The sequence below is a fragment of the Vicugna pacos genome, chromosome 20, assembly GCF_048564905.1.
Source record: "Vicugna pacos chromosome 20, VicPac4, whole genome shotgun sequence".
Taxonomy (NCBI): domain Eukaryota; kingdom Metazoa; phylum Chordata; class Mammalia; order Artiodactyla; family Camelidae; genus Vicugna; species Vicugna pacos.
In genome coordinates this window covers 22462788-22478094 of record NC_133006.1, presented here as the reverse complement: position 1 = coordinate 22478094, position 15307 = coordinate 22462788, and the positions used below count along the sequence as shown (strand labels likewise).

The 15307-nt window shown below is 49.7% G+C and overlaps 1 protein-coding gene across 6 annotated transcripts; it reads left to right on the top strand.

Moving 5' to 3' along the window:
• Positions 1 to 232: 232 nt before the first annotated feature.
• On the top strand, positions 233 to 12074 carry BRD2 (bromodomain containing 2). Of its 6 annotated transcripts, none has more exons than XM_072945257.1 (13): positions 233 to 370; positions 2924 to 4232; positions 5859 to 6162; positions 6758 to 6895; positions 7386 to 7524; positions 7605 to 7819; positions 7930 to 8304; positions 8822 to 8950; positions 9126 to 9374; positions 9490 to 9755; positions 10324 to 10628; positions 10864 to 10986; positions 11329 to 12074. In XM_072945257.1, exons 2-13 carry the CDS (start codon positions 4207 to 4209, stop codon positions 11463 to 11465), a joined length of 2406 nt encoding a protein of 801 aa, XP_072801358.1. In that variant the 5' UTR covers positions 233 to 370; positions 2924 to 4206; the 3' UTR covers positions 11466 to 12074. The 6 variants fall into 6 exon arrangements, with proteins under 6 accessions (XP_072801358.1, XP_072801360.1, XP_072801361.1 ...); XM_072945259.1 differs by lacking the exon at positions 233 to 370 and adding an exon at positions 639 to 668; XM_072945260.1 differs by lacking the exon at positions 233 to 370 and adding an exon at positions 2216 to 2356 and having other exon boundaries at positions 7933 to 8304.
• Positions 12075 to 15307: the final 3233 nt, after the last annotated feature.

Sequence of the window (15307 nt, the reverse complement as noted above, 5' to 3'; positions counted from 1 at the left end):
CCGGGGATATGACGAGGCAGCAGCATTAGAGTGTTTGGGGGTCTCTGGAGAAAGGACTAGGCCATGCGGCCCCCTTGGCCCCTTGCGCGACCCCCGGAAACCTTCGGAAAACTGGCCACCGTGGCGCGGAGGGGGTGTAGGGGGGCTGTCACGTGACCCGACGCGGCCAATCTGGGTGTTGCTGACGTGGCCGCGCGGCCCCGATGCTCTCCCCACCCCCCAGCTCAGTCGGGAAGGGAGGGGCTGGGGGCTACGCCCCCTCCCCCAACACAACCTCAGTTTCCGGGGGGGTGACACCCCGGATTACATCCTCCCCCCGGACCAAGCCAAGGGGAACATTGGAGCCCCCCTGGAAGGTTCCAAGATCCAGGTGAGAAGGGGTGCTGGAGGGGGGAGGTTGCCAGCTATTTAAATGTGTAGCCAATGGTGGGGAGTCCAGGAGGGAGATTCTTGGGGTTCAGAGAAGAATCCTGAGGGTGGGAGGATTTGTCCTTCAAACAGTTTACAGCCAATGGGAGCATGGAGGGCGAGCAGGAGAGGGCCCCTCGGGTGGGGGAAGGGAATGGCCAACCTCATGTCTCCATACCAATTGGAGGGCAAAGGGGCGTGGGGGCGGTGTGTCCCCCCCTTTCCATTCGTCCCCTAGGGGTACAGCAGTCTGGAGCCAGGTGAGAAGGGATCCTTTTGGCGGCTGGAGGGAGCGGTGACTAGTTCTTACCGTAGATGTGAATGCTTAGAGTTGGCAACCCAGGTTGTGAACTGAGATTGTTCCGGGCGCCCACTCCCTTTCTCCCCAGAGACTACAGAAGGAGCATTTCTGTGCTTCCTTTGTGTCAGAGGTAGGAAGATGGCAGTCATCACATGGCATGGTGGAGGTTAAGCTTCGAGTCGCTTATCGAATTTGTGGGCATTCACGTGGACATGGCCGGTGGAGCCTTCTGAACAAACCTTCGTTGCCCCAGTGGGGTCTTAGCTGAGCATGTGTCTGCAACAGGGCTGGGGAGGGGTTAGAGGCTGAAAGCTTGCGGTCGGCTTGGGGCCAGAAACCAGGCCCAACGTGGGTCTTGGGAGGGGTTGAAAATCGTGGTCTGACACAGAAGAGACTTGAGTCTCAGGACCTGGAATGATTTCACAGCTCCCAAGGTTTGGGGTTTCTCCAAGGTGGCGTCTTTTGCCTCCTTCATCCCCTCCCCCATTCCTGAACAGTTCTCTCCTTGTGTACTGCGGGGGAGGGAACGGAAAGGAGGGAAGAGTTACTTTTCCAAATTACTGAGTAGCAGTAGCCTCCCGTGTGACTCATGTGGGGGAAGGGAGGATTGGGAGGGAGTAGGGAGCAGTGATTTTCCGGAATGCAGGGAAATAAGCCAGAGAAATGTCTGGCAGCCCTTTCCCTTTCTAAGGCCCTGCATTTTCTCGACCTCCTAAATTTTTCTTCCCTGCCCGGCCCCCTGATGGGTCTTTGTGCAGACTTGCCAGGCCCCGGGTGCAGAAAAGCAGATTGGGGAGGCTGGGCCACTAGGGGGAGGGGTGGGGGAGGGGAGAAGGCCTCTGTAAAGTTGCTGTGTCATTGCTCGCCCTGCTGCAGCTACCCGGGTGGGCCCGCTTGTACTTCTGTGGCCGAGGCCTCTTGGGAGCGAGAGGGTGCAGTGAGGGGAGAGACTCTGCTTTCCCTGTGCCCACTTCCCCCCGCAGGGTTTGCCCGTCTCGGGTGATCGAGAAGACGGGAGATTGCCGGCCATTTTAGACGCAGTAACTAAGGTTAGGGCTCTAGAGCAGCTACTAAGAAGGTAGGGTGACAGGGTTGAAGCTCTAGAACCTAGACCTTCACAAAGTCCTGGGAGTGGGGGGGGGTCTCCCATATTCTTTGATTTACTTTTTCTTTACGAGATATGCATAATTTTTTTTTCTGGTAGCCAGGGGAGGGGACATGGGGAGGGGAGGCCCCCACCAAAGCCCAGTTGGGGTAAATTTCACTCCCCGTAAGGGGGCAGGGGAGCTCAGAGATGGCTTTAGAGATCCTGACCTTGTGCTCTGGCTCTTCATATGTAGTTTGTAACCCTATTCAGATCAGCAGATTGTGGGAAAGATCTAGTTGAGTGGTTTAGGGGGAGGGGGCGAAACTGAACTCCCAAAATGGCTCCTGCCCCTCCTCGGAGGCGGACGGTCCGGGGGGGAGGGGAGGAGGGGAAAGGAGGAGGGGGAGGGCTAGCCCGAGCCGCAGCCGCCGCCTCCTCCGCTCGCCCTCCTCCCTGGCGCTGACCGATGGACCAGCCGCTCCGTGGGGAGGACTCCGGACCCTGGTGGGGGGGATGGGGGAGCTCTTCCGCCCCCACATCACCGGGACCCTAAGAGCGGGGTGCGGGCCTTCTTTCGGGATCGGGGGAGGGCGGGGCGCATGGGGAAAGGTCTGAACTCGCCAGGAGGGGCAGGGTGTTCACCCTGATTCGCCCCTTGCAGGACGTGTTTTTTCGCTCTGAGCCAGATAACCGGAATGAAGTTTGGGGAGGAGGTGGGTTTCATCTTATAGGGTATATGGGTGTTTAGAGATTTTTGTTCCCACTTGAGGGCTGCCGAGGTTTTGTCGAGCAGGCCGATATTTGTATTGGTAACTTAAGGCATGAGTGGGAGGGATTGGAGAGGTGCGTGGGGTGCAGGTACTTGGAACCGATTTTGTTTAGTTGCCTTGATGAGAAGCCTTTGGGAATTCACAGATGGTAGACTTTGGGGAGTGTTTTGCCTTTGTCCTTCGATTTTTTGACCTGGTGAAGGGAGGGGAGGGTTTTAAGACTATGGAAAGCGTGTATTTTTGATTGTGGAGCGCAGGAACGTTAGATTCCTTCCTCGCTATATTCGGGAGCCCGTAGCTTTTTGCCAAGAATGGAAGGTCGGGACTTCTAAGATGGCGTCTTCTTCCTCATTTCAGGTTCTTCACTGCAGCGGCCTCACTGCCGAGAGCGGGCGTCCTGTGGCCACACCCCAGCGGGTCGATGCTGGCTACGCCCACGCGGCCCTCCCCAGTTCTCCTCACTGTCTGGCCAATGGAGGAGCTACGAATGGCACGATCTGCCCGGGCTTGGCAGTCGCCAGTCGCACCGGCCTTGGACGCCTGGAAAGACTTTGTCGGAAGGGGAGGCGGGGAGAGGGTGCTGCACCCCTGCCAACCTCCCTCTTTCCGTGGAGTTGCCGAACCACAGCGCAGCCAATTGGCTCAGAGATGTGGCCGGTTGCTGCTTCCCCGTGGGTCTATGCGGCACTCTTCTGCCTGGTGACTGATGCTTTGGAAATAAGGCTTATGACGTCATCGCTTCAGCAGACCAATAGAAAACGCTCCCGCGGAGAAGTGTTCCTCCCTCTTCAACTCTGCTTCTTCACGCGCGTGAGCGAGCGTGCGCGCGCGGAGGGGGTGGGGAAAGCTCGAGCACGGTGGCGCGCATGAGCGGCGAAGCTCCTCCCCCCTGCCTATATATAAAGGGCTGGCGCGGGGCTCGGCGGCGCCATTTCGCGCTGGAGTGGAGCAGCCTCTAGAACGAGCTGGAGGATTCTGCCTACCTATACAGAGCCTTCGAGTCGTCCGGGGCCGCCATTACAATCCACGTCCATCCGCTTGGAAATGGCCTTCGTCTCGGCCTATGACTGGTCCCGGCGGACAGTACAGACCCCATAGAAGCCCCCGAAGCTCCCCTTTTTCGGGCCCCGCCCAATCCTCGGGAGTCTGTCCACCCCCTCTACTCCGCCCTCAAGAGGATTTCAAAGATGGAGGCGGCGGCATCCTAAACCACTTTTCGTGTTCATCCGCCTCCATCCGAGATCGAAACGGGACTTCGTCCGCTGCGGACGGTCCCAGCAGGAAGAGTGAATCTTTGCAGACCAACAGCGGGCAATATTGACGACGGTGTCTGGGATCGGGGGCCGTCCTGGGGTTTGAAGAGTCCGTCCCCCTTCGCTCGCCCGCCTCAGCTGAGGCCGCCGCCATTTTCTCGCTGTCCGCCTCCTGCGGAGCGCGCCAAGCTGCCGGAGTTCTCTGGGAAACAGCGGAGGAGACTGCTTTCGTGCCGGCCCGGCGCGGGGGGTTGTCGCCTGGAGGGCCAAGGGCGACGGCCCCCGCCCCCACACACTTCCCGGGTTATGCTGGACCGGGAGGTAAGGGGAACCGAGGCCACCTGGACTCTCCGCGGCTGAGGGCAGCGCTGGTTCCCCGCGGTCAAGATGCTGCAAAACGTGACTCCCCACAAGTATGTCCCCGCGAGTTTCCTGTGGGAAGGGGACGTTGGGGGGCAGCGGCACGCGGGTGTGGGACGACGGGTTGGAGGGAGTACGGAACTAACTCGGGCGCGTATCTGTTCGTGGCGCAACTGTTGGCTCTCCAGGCTCGCGGAAGGGGTTGAGCGGCGGTTTGGGACCCGAGGTAGCGGCCCAGGTACTGCGTATGGATGGAGTACAGGTTGTCAGTTTATTCGTTACTTTTCCGCTGTGGTCTCGACTCGGCAGAGCTAGGTTGGCAGCAGAATAATGGGGAAGGACGACATTGATTGGGTAGTCGGTCCTGTGGGTAGTGGGTCTGTTGTCTGGCGACGGTTTGTCACAGGCCTTTTTGGGTATTCGTGGCCACATGAAGTGCCTTACAGGGTTGTCATGGTGATAGAGCTTCTGGGACTGGCGACTGGCAACGGGGATTCCCAGAGTAGGGTAAAAGGATCGCTTTTTCAGTCTGTGGGTCCCTAATGTCTCAGGTAGGTCATTAAATTCCTGCTTGTCTTTCGTTGACTGGTTTTGTGTTGAGAGGTGTGTGTGCTTTCTTGTAGGAATGGGTTTTTTTCTTTTTAAAGTATCAGTGGGAGTTTCATTCAGGGTAGGAGGGTGGAGCTAGGGATCCTCTAGTCCAGCTCTGCAGATGTAAACAATGAGATGTCTTAGCGTAACATCTTTAGTTTTAGGCCCTGGGAAACACCTGGCCCTGAGAAGCACCAGAGACTATAAACTTGATGCGCTGCTGGCTTTTGATCTTAACAGTTGATGCTGTAGTGGAACTGTCGGTGGCATGGCAGTTTTGGCAGGGGTTGTGGGACTTTTATGAGGAAACTTGCTGACCGTGACTGTTTGGGTAGCTCTATTTTTTGTCCCTTGGAGGATACTAATTTTGCAAATAATTAATTTCTGGGGACTGAGAGCTTGGGATGTTTCAGGCTGTGGAGTCTCTTCCCTTGTCTCATTTTTCTCTTTTTTCTCATTGAGTTGGTAGGGTTTTCCGTTAGCTTTCTGGTCCATTTTGTGTTTTGGAGTTAATTATCCAGAGCTTATGGAAGATGCTGATTTCTTTCTTCTGCATAGGTGGACTTTTAGGCGTGTGTCTCATCAGCATTTTATGGAATTTTTGTTTTGTTCCCTTTCTCCTTTCACCTGCTTCCCTCAGGCTCAACCACCATGTCAACCACCATGGCAACCACCAAGCCCCTAGTGAGGAGGAAGCTTGGGGCTTGAGTTTCTTGGCTCCACCCATTTTGTTTAAATCTCATCCCCATAAGGCTGTGATTCTCAGATGGTTGCCCTGTCAGAAACCATCTTGGGTTTTTTCATTTAAAAATTTTAGAAACAGAAGAAAACTGTCAAGACCTATAGAATGTAGGGTCTAGATGGGTTTGCTAAAAGTAAGGAAATGAAAAAGGTGGGAGGAGATACAAGAACAAAAGCTCTGTTGATTGTGTTAGATAAAGGGTCTGGCTTTGAGATCTACTTTGATAATCTTGGATCACTTTGTACTAGGTCCCTAACCTGGATGTATTGAGGTATGCATAGTGTAAGTTGCACTCTCCCACTTTCCCCAAGATTACCACATCTAATTTTGTTTCCTGTCTTAACAGGCTTCCTGGGGAGGGGAATGCAGGGTTACTGGGGCTGGGCCCAGAGGCAGCAGCGCCCGGGAAAAGGATTCGAAAGCCTTCCCTGTTGTATGAGGGATTTGAGAGCCCCACGATGGCTTCAGTGCCGGCTTTGCAACTAACCCCTGCCAACCCACCACCCCCAGAGGTGTCCAATCCCAAAAAGCCAGGACGGGTTACCAACCAGTTGCAATACCTGCACAAAGTGGTGATGAAGGCTCTGTGGAAACATCAGTTTGCGTGGCCCTTCCGGCAGCCTGTGGATGCCGTCAAACTGGGTCTGCCGGTGAGTAGAGACTGGAGTGGGGAGGTGTGGAAGTGAACAGGAGTGTGTGCGTGTGAGCGATGGGCTGCCTAGTATAGGTGCTGCGGCCCCTAGGGAGTTCCCGTCTCTACCCCATAGGGCAGAAAGCCACCAGGGTTTTGGATTCTTGGTCCTTAGTGATTGATCCAACCGCTTGCTATCTTGGGATCTCTCGTTGTGCCCTCCATGTGTCCTTCCTTAACTTTTGTGCCCTGGCTCCATTTTACAGATTCCCACCCCAGGTTGGGAGAGGACCACGGTGGCCAAAATTCTTAGCTTCTTCCTCTCCCTCATGCAGCCCATGGATAGCCAGCCCCAGAGGTAATGTCACAGGATGGGAAACCTTCCAGAGTGGGTGGGAGGTGGGTGGTTAGAGAAAGGCTGTAGGGACCTCCCTGTGGGTGTTAAGAGTCCTGTTCTGTTTTTTCCCAATGCCATAGTTTAATTGGGGCCGCAGTTTAGGGCTCTATGTACTCCTGACAGGGGATGTGTGTGCGTGTGTGTATGTGGGGTCAGTAGTTTATCTAGAACAGGAGTTTATTTTTCTGTGATTCTGACCTAGCATTTTTTTCTTTAGGATTATCACAAAATCATAAAGCAACCTATGGATATGGGTACTATTAAGAGGAGACTTGAAAACAACTATTATTGGGCTGCCTCAGAGTGTATGCAGGATTTCAATACCATGTTCACCAATTGTTATATTTATAATAAGGTAAGTATTCCATGTGTTGTTACAAGTAGATACAAAGAGACAGTGATTCCATTATCGTTAGAGATCTTGTCTAGAAAACGTTTGTTTTACCATAGGTGTTCTCAGAGTAGTCGGGATCTAGACAATCTGAGCTCTGAAGGGTACCACTGAACAGTGATGTGGTTTCACAGATCCAGAGTTAAAAGGTTATTTAAATGGAACACTTTATACTTGTGGGTGGTGGCCCTGTTTCTTAGAAATCTCTTGAGAACTGAGTGCAGCAGGGACATTTTTTTGTCAGCTCTCATTCTCTTGTGTATTTTTTTTCTTTGTTTTGAGGGTCAGAGTTGGGAGAGAAAAGGGAATTAGTAGCCCAGTATAGGTAATTTTCAGTACTTGATGACAGAGTTGTAAGGGGGTAGTGATAATGCCTGGGGCTAGGAATTCTTCAGAGAAAAATGGTTTGTGTGTCTTGCTGACATTTGAACTTTTTTGTCTTTGTTTCCGATAGCCCACTGATGATATTGTCCTGATGGCACAAACGCTGGAAAAGATCTTTCTACAGAAAGTGGCATCAATGCCACAAGAGGAACAAGAGCTTGTGGTGACCATCCCTAAGAACAGCCACAAGAAGGGGGCCAAATTGGCAGGTAGGAAGAGTAGGAGTTTTGCTGATGGAGACCAAAAGATGAGAAAGATCATCAAACTAAACTTTTTTTTCTACCCCCAGCACTCCAGGGCAGTATTACCAGTGCCCATCAGGTGCCTGCTGTCTCTTCTGTGTCTCACACAACCCTGTATACTCCACCACCTGAGATACCTACCACTGTCCTCAACATTCCCCACCCTTCGGTCATCTCTTCGCCTCTTCTCAAGTCCTTGCACTCTGCTGGACCCCCACTCCTTGCTGTCTCTGCAGCTCCCCCAGCCCAGCCGCTTGCCAAGGTACACATCTGTGGGTATTTTAGGGCAGTGGGGAGGTTAAGGTCTTGAATGAGGTGAACTGAGGGTAAAGGGCTCCCATTTTGGGTTTTTTTTTTTTTTTTTTTTTGCAGAAGAAAGGGGTAAAGCGGAAAGCAGATACTACCACCCCTACACCTACAGCTATCCTGGCTCCTGGTTCCCCAGCTAGCCCTCCTGGGGGTCTTGAGCCAAAGGCAGCACGGCTCCCCCCTATGCGTAGAGAGAGTGGCCGCCCCATCAAGCCCCCACGTAAAGACTTGCCTGACTCTCAGCAACAACACCAGAGCTCCAAGAAAGGAAAATTGTCGGAACAGTTAAAACATTGCAATGGCATTTTGAAGGAGTTACTGTCAAAGAAGCATGCTGCCTATGCCTGGCCTTTCTATAAACCAGTGGACGCTTCTGCTCTTGGCTTGCATGATTACCATGACATCATTAAGCACCCCATGGACCTCAGCACTGTCAAGGTACCCACTGCATGGGGCAGATGGGATACTCAGGCAGTGATTAGAGCCTAGGGATCAATAAAGCGGTTACTTCTCATGGGTATACAGCAATCTTGGTATTTTGCTTCTACAAAATAGTAATGGGGCAGAAAGTCACGTATTTGTTAAAAGTCTGTATTTCCTAGAGTTTGAAACAGTATGGTGAGTAGGTTGTGTGGTGTGTTCAGAGCATCACTACTCACCTATAGTTAAGTCCTACCAATTGGCAGTGTTGGGTTAAGATAGGGAAGTTAAGGGGTGGAAGGCTAGTTGGAGGCCATCCACCCTCCCCTTTCACTTAGAAATGATTTTTTTTCCTAGACTTAGATATTTCTTCAACCCACCCAAATTCATTTGACTTCAAACTTGAACCCCAGGGCGTAGATTCATAAGGTCATCCCCCACTGTGCTCGCCAGAGGGCTATTCTTGTGTCTGGGGCTGGCAGGGAAAGGTGAGTCTCCCTGCCTGTGCAGCTTCTGATGCTGCCTCCTTCTGCAGCGGAAGATGGAGAATCGGGATTACCGGGATGCACAGGAGTTTGCTGCTGATGTGCGGCTTATGTTCTCCAACTGCTACAAGTACAATCCCCCAGACCACGATGTTGTGGCTATGGCACGAAAGTTACAGGTGAGTGAGTGTGGTGAATAAATGGGTCTGGGCAGAGAAATTTTGTCATCTGTGCTACACAGCCTCAGCATGAGGACCTCCCAATCTGTACAGTTGTAAATTTGAGCCACCATGTGGCTGAGTATGGTCAGGGCACTAGCCACTAGCATGGTTTTGAGTCTGCCTGTCTTTCTAGGATGTATTTGAGTTCCGTTATGCCAAGATGCCAGATGAACCGCTGGAAACAGGGCCTCTACCAGTGTCTACTGCCTTGCCCCCTGGCTTGACCAAATCATCTTCAGAGTCCTCCAGTGAGGAAAGCAGCAGTGAGAGCTCTTCTGAGGAGGAGGAGGAAGATGAGGAGGATGAAGAGGAAGAAGAGGACAGTGAAAGCTCTGACTCTGAGGAAGAAAGGGCTCATCGCTTGGCTGAATTGCAGGAACAGGTATTATTTTGTCACTGCTTAGTTTATTGGGTGAGGTTCATGCTGTCTTTGCCCTGATTTTTTAAGTCCTTATTTTACTTGTTTTCCCACATCACATGGTTGTTTTTTTCTCAAGCTTCGAGCAGTACACGAACAACTGGCTGCTTTGTCTCAAGGCCCAATATCCAAGCCCAAGCGGAAGCGAGAAAAAAAGGAGAAAAAGAAGAAACGGAAGGCAGAGAAGCATCGAGGCCGAGCTGGAGTTGATGAAGATGATAAAGGGCCTCGGGCACCCCGCCCATCTCAGCCCAAGAAATCCAAGAAAGCAGGTGGCAGTGGGGGTAGCAGTGCTGCTACACTAGGTCCTCCTGGCTTTGGACCTTCTGTAGGAAGTGGTACCAAGTAAGTTTTAACAATAGGAAGCAGAGACATGCTTAACTGTATAATCTCTGCAAGAGAAGATGATTTTTCCCACAAATGGCTAGGTGATGAAATAGACTTTTAAGAACATAATTGTCTCTTAAAACCACTTAACCCTGAAGGTATGGTGTGAAAGCAGCCATGGGTAATATGTAAGCATGAATATGGCTGTGTTCCAATAAAGTTCCATTTACCAAAACAAGTGGCAGGCCAGATTTGTCCCCAGGCCATAGTTTACCTACCCCTTCTCCAAACCAATGAATCTATAACTTTTTGTTTTGTTTGGTTGGGGGTGGGCTAATATTTTAGGGAGCAGAAGAATGGACCTGTGGCAGTGTACATGAAGTTCTGAAAGCCCAAAATTAATGTAAACTGTTCAGCATGTAAGCTCTGCTTCCCTGACTGCTTCCCAATAGCTGACCTGTTTGCCTTAATAGAGAAATAGAAGTTCTGCCTCTGATAAGAAATCCAGATCACTGGGTTGAACAGTGGGAACGTGTTGAGACGTCAGTGATGCTGCCCCCAATTGATAATTTTCTTTTGCCCATAGACTCCCCAAAAAGACCACAAAGACGGCCCCACCTGCCCTGCCTGCAGGCTATGATTCAGAGGAGGAGGAAGAAAGCAGGCCCATGAGTTATGATGAGAAGCGGCAGTTGAGCCTGGACATCAACAAGTTGCCTGGGGAGAAACTGGGTCGAGTTGTGCACATTATCCAAGCCAGGGAGCCCTCTTTACGTGACTCAAACCCAGAAGAAATTGAGATTGATTTTGAAACGCTCAAACCATCCACGCTTAGAGAGCTTGAACGCTATGTCCTTTCCTGCCTAAGAAAGAAACCTCGGAAGCCCTATAGTGAGTATGAAATGAGGTTTACTAGTGAATCCAGCAAATCCTCATGAGGTTCTGAGGACAATTTAGAAAACAATAAATGGGGGTATGGTTGATGCACTCATGACTGGCAGCCAGCTCCTGGGATGAAGGGGGTTGCATTAGTTGCTTCCTAATGTTAAGGAATTTGGCAACAATAGGAAGCAGTGAAACTGAAGTGTTTCTGGCTGTCTTAATCCTGATATATTTCTTTTTTTAGCTATTAAGAAACCTGTGGGAAAGACAAAGGAGGAACTGGCTTTGGAGAAGAAGCGGGAACTAGAAAAACGATTACAAGATGTTAGCGGGCAGCTGAATTCCACCAAAAAGCCCCCCAAGAAAGGTGAGTGTCCTGGTAAACAACTGCAAATTCACTGCATCCCACCCTCTTCGGCTGTCGTTTTTTATTTTTATGTATATATATATATTTTTTTTTTTTACTGACGTGTAGTCGGTTTACAATGCTGTGTCGGTTTCTGGTGTACAGCACAATGCTTCAGTCATACATGAACATACATATATTTGACTGTCTTGAAAAGTGGAGATTAGACTCAAGCAGCTATTACTTTTGTTTAGTGGAGATACTGGGGATTAAACCCAGGGCCTCACATGCTAAGCATGCACTCTACCACTGAGCTGTACCCTCCCCTCTGATTCATTTTTAAACTTCAACTTTGTTCTCCAGCGAGTGAGAAAACAGAGACGACATCAGCACAGCAGGTAGCAGTGTCACGCCTCAGCGCTTCCAGCTCCAGCTCAGATTCCAGTTCCTCCTCTTCATCTTCCTCCTCTTCAGACACCAGTGATTCAGACTCAGGCTAAGGGGCCAGGCCAGATGGGGCAGGAGGCTCCGCAGGACCGGACCCCAAGACCACCCTGCCCCACCCCTTCCCTCCCCTTGCTGTGATACTTCCTCATCTCACCTCCCCTCCCCCCCACTGTAGGAGAGCTGGCTCTGCATGGGGGAGGGATGCAGGGACAATTACTGAAGGAGGAACATAAATGGACAAAATATGACGGAGTTCCCAGCCCCACTGAGAGTGACCTCTTGGTCATAGAGCCCCCCATTCCAAATGACTGGGGCAGGTCAGGGGTACAGGGTGGGAGTGGGCAAAGGCCCTGATGGGGTTACCTGAGGCCATAGCTGCCCTGTTCACTTGGATGGGCCCCATTTTGAGGTTGTTTGTTCTAATTTATTTTAAGCTAGGTAAGGCTGGGGGTTGGGGCTGTGGTACCTTCAGCCTTCATGGGGAGGGAAGAAGGGGAGCTCTTTTTTTTTTACGTTGACCTTTTTTTTTCTACTCTGTTTTCCCTTTTCCTTCAGCTCTGTTTGGGGCTCCTGGGGGTTTCAGTCATCTCCCCATTTGGTCCCCTGGATTGTCTTTTCTTTGTCTGTTATTCTAACTTGTAAATAAAGAAAATATTATTCAAGTTTCTAGTTCATTATCTTAACATTTGTTTCTGTGGTGTTTTAAAAGGAGCATGATACAATTGAGAATGTTGAAAGTATTCCTGAGGTGAGAGAAAAAAGCCATCCTGTTTTAAATAAACCAGTAAGTAGGTTGTTGCTGTGGTGACAAAAATGCATATGCCCTTTGTAAAGTGAATACTCCAAAATAAGCTTAAGGTTCACAATTTGCTTTGATCTAGATGAAGTAAAAGGCAAATTCTTTGACTCATTCGTGGCTTAACCTAACCAGGAGTTTTCAGACTCTTCAGGTAACTCAGGTTTTCTGCCAGTGAACTTTCCCCTGGACACATCGCAAGATAGGGAAAGAATGGTGGGGGGTAGCCAACCAGGGATACCTTTTTTTTGCATTGGGCATCTGCCTTGAGGCAGTTAGACCTGCTTTTGTAATTTGCTGCTTTGGCCTCAAATTGCACATTAACAGCCTTGCATAGTTGGTTAATACAATGCCAATTTGGTGAATCTCAGTGATTTCCTTTTTGGTTTTGGGGGGAGGAGAGTAATTAGGTTTGTTTAGTGGAGGGACTGGGGATTGAAGCCAGGACCTCATGCACGCTATAATCACACTATCATTGAGCTATACCCTCCCCCCCAATTTTAGCAGTTCTTAACCAAACTGAAAACATTTCTATACGTCCAACAGCTGCTTAGAGCTCAGTGAGTGAACCTTTCATCTCCCTTTGAGCTGTCCTAGAGTGATCTTAAAAGATTTTCAAAGTTCAGAAGTACTTTAGAGTTGGGGTGGGATAGGAGTTGCGTAAGTCTGAAAGGACAAATGTTGGAAGTAAGGATTTTGTATGTATAACAATATCGAGGGAATTTAAAAGTCTAAGCTGGGGGGAAGGACAGTTAGAGAATTGAGTCCATGGCTGCATCCACTTCTGTTCGTGTCCCTTAAGTATTTTTTGTTGGGGGAAATAAAGATTTCAATTCTGGAAAGGTAGGTTTCTGACTATCTGTGGAGGCAATTTAATGCAGTTCCTATATACTGAATCCAGAACTCTAAATGCTTAAAGAGAAAGACACCTGGCTTATTTCCTTAACTGCAGAACTGGCTGAGATTAGGCAAGAATAGCTCTGGACCTGGTTTATACCTCCCACTTTGCCACATTAGTAGGCAGTTTACAAATGTTCGTGAATTTCCTGGCCATCACTATTGGCAGTCCTTGTCCTGGTATTGATCCTTGAGGTTTCCACTTTGGCCAGTACTTTAATGTACGTTTTCTCTTAGTCACATTAACTGATCCAAGCCTAACTCTGCCCCATCCCCCCCCTCTCCTTTTGGCCTTGTAATAGTTTGAGGAGTCAAGTCTCCAACTTGGTTGGAATTACTGCCTTCTAAAGTTAACAAGCACCATTTCCAGCGCTATCAGAAGGATGCGATTATGGAGTCCCACTGTGGGCAGTGTTCTTCCCATGCCCTTGCCAGCACTTGAAAGCATGGATTCCACTGCGTCTGCTGCTTTTTGCTACCTGTTAACGCCATTTACTCCCCTTCAATGCTTCCACTGGAAGCACTCATTCAGTCAACACATTCTGAGTTCCTTTTTTATTTTTCAACTAACACTATCAGGTCAGTAGACTTAGACATTGCCAAACTGCTAAATCAGGAGGTGTGGAGGTGAAGATAGAAAGATGGCCCTATACTGAATCTCCATCCAAGTACAGTTACTAACTGTCATGGTGCAGTTGTACTGGTCGGCTCCAAGGTGAAAGCAGGACTTGGTCTTTCAGACTGTTAATTGTTAGCACCCCAGTCTAAGCCTTGCCAACCTTGCTCTTGGTTTCCCTCAGAGCTATTCTGACTGAAAAGCCCTGCTTCCCTGAGGGGCTCCCAGGACAAGGACCAAAGCTGGTTGGAATTACTCTCTGAGACTTGCCAAAAATCATGTCGGGGAGGTCACTGCTGATGTGATGTCTCGTAATCTCCCACCTTTGCTTCTTTACTCTTTCTGGATCATCACCCTAGTTTAAGCTCTTTGCGAAATCCCACTTGCCGTTCTTTGTCTCCTCACAGTTTACATGCTGGGAGCAGGGAAAGGAGGTATCAAACAGTTTTTAATAAAAATCGTGAGTTCTATCAGCACAATATGCAAAGGTCTATAGAGAATTTAGAAGAGAAGGTTCAGATCGGAGAGATTTCCAACCAGAACTGTTCAGACATCTCAGAAGGCGAGTAGTGTCTGGCCCAGGGAGGATGGGAGTGAATGTTGCCAGCAGAAGGAACAGTGATGGTAACTGCCTGCGTGTGTACAGTTTGTAATGGAGCAGCAGGAATGAAGATGTGTGCTTCCAGATAAGGCCAGAGAATCGGGCAGAGCTAGATCAAGGAGGTCATTTAGGCCACAATAAGAATTTGAATTTTTATCCTGAAGTCTTTAAAAACAGCTTTCATTTATCAGGCACTCACTATGTGCCAAACATTGTACTAAAAACAACCTGTAAACTTATTTGAGCCTCATTATAGTCCTCTGAGGTAAGTCTTACTTACCTTCATTTAATAGATGAAGATATGAGGCAGGAAAGTTAAGGAACATGCCCAAAGTTGCAATACAGCCAGTGAACGCTGCAGATGGGATTTAACCCCAGCAATCTGGTTCCAGGAACTACTATGCTAGAATTCCAATATTGTGTGGGCTGGTGGGGAGCTAGGAGACACCTGCCTGGAAGAAATAGCAGTTGGGAGAATCATGTTGGGTTAGCGGGGTGCTGAAAATGGATGTAGAATGACAGTTTAGAAAGGCAGTGCCGCGGGCCTTCCCAGTAAGTGAGGATAGTGGTTTGGAGTGGAGAGGTAGCAATGTGCATGAAGAGACGTGGGTAGATTTGAAACCTATGTAGGAGATAAAATGGATGGGACTAATGCTTTGAAGGTTCTTATTTTATCCCCACATACCAAAGGAAGAGTGGAGTTGTGTGTATATATATACATGTACATTTCTGTATCTGTCTCTATCCTTCGGAGTCCTGGAGCATTCCAGCAGTGGAAATTTCATAGTTCCTCAACTAAAGGAATGTCACCCGGCTGACAGGTTGGAATGAAGCTCAGCTAGGCTTGCCTAAGTGGTAGGGGTTCTGAGACCCATGTTAATAGCCACAGAGGATCTTTGGCGCCACCTGGTGAACGTGTTACCCATGACTTCTTCCTGAATGTCGATTCTAGACTTTTGTGTGCCCACCCTCCCATCTTCAGGTG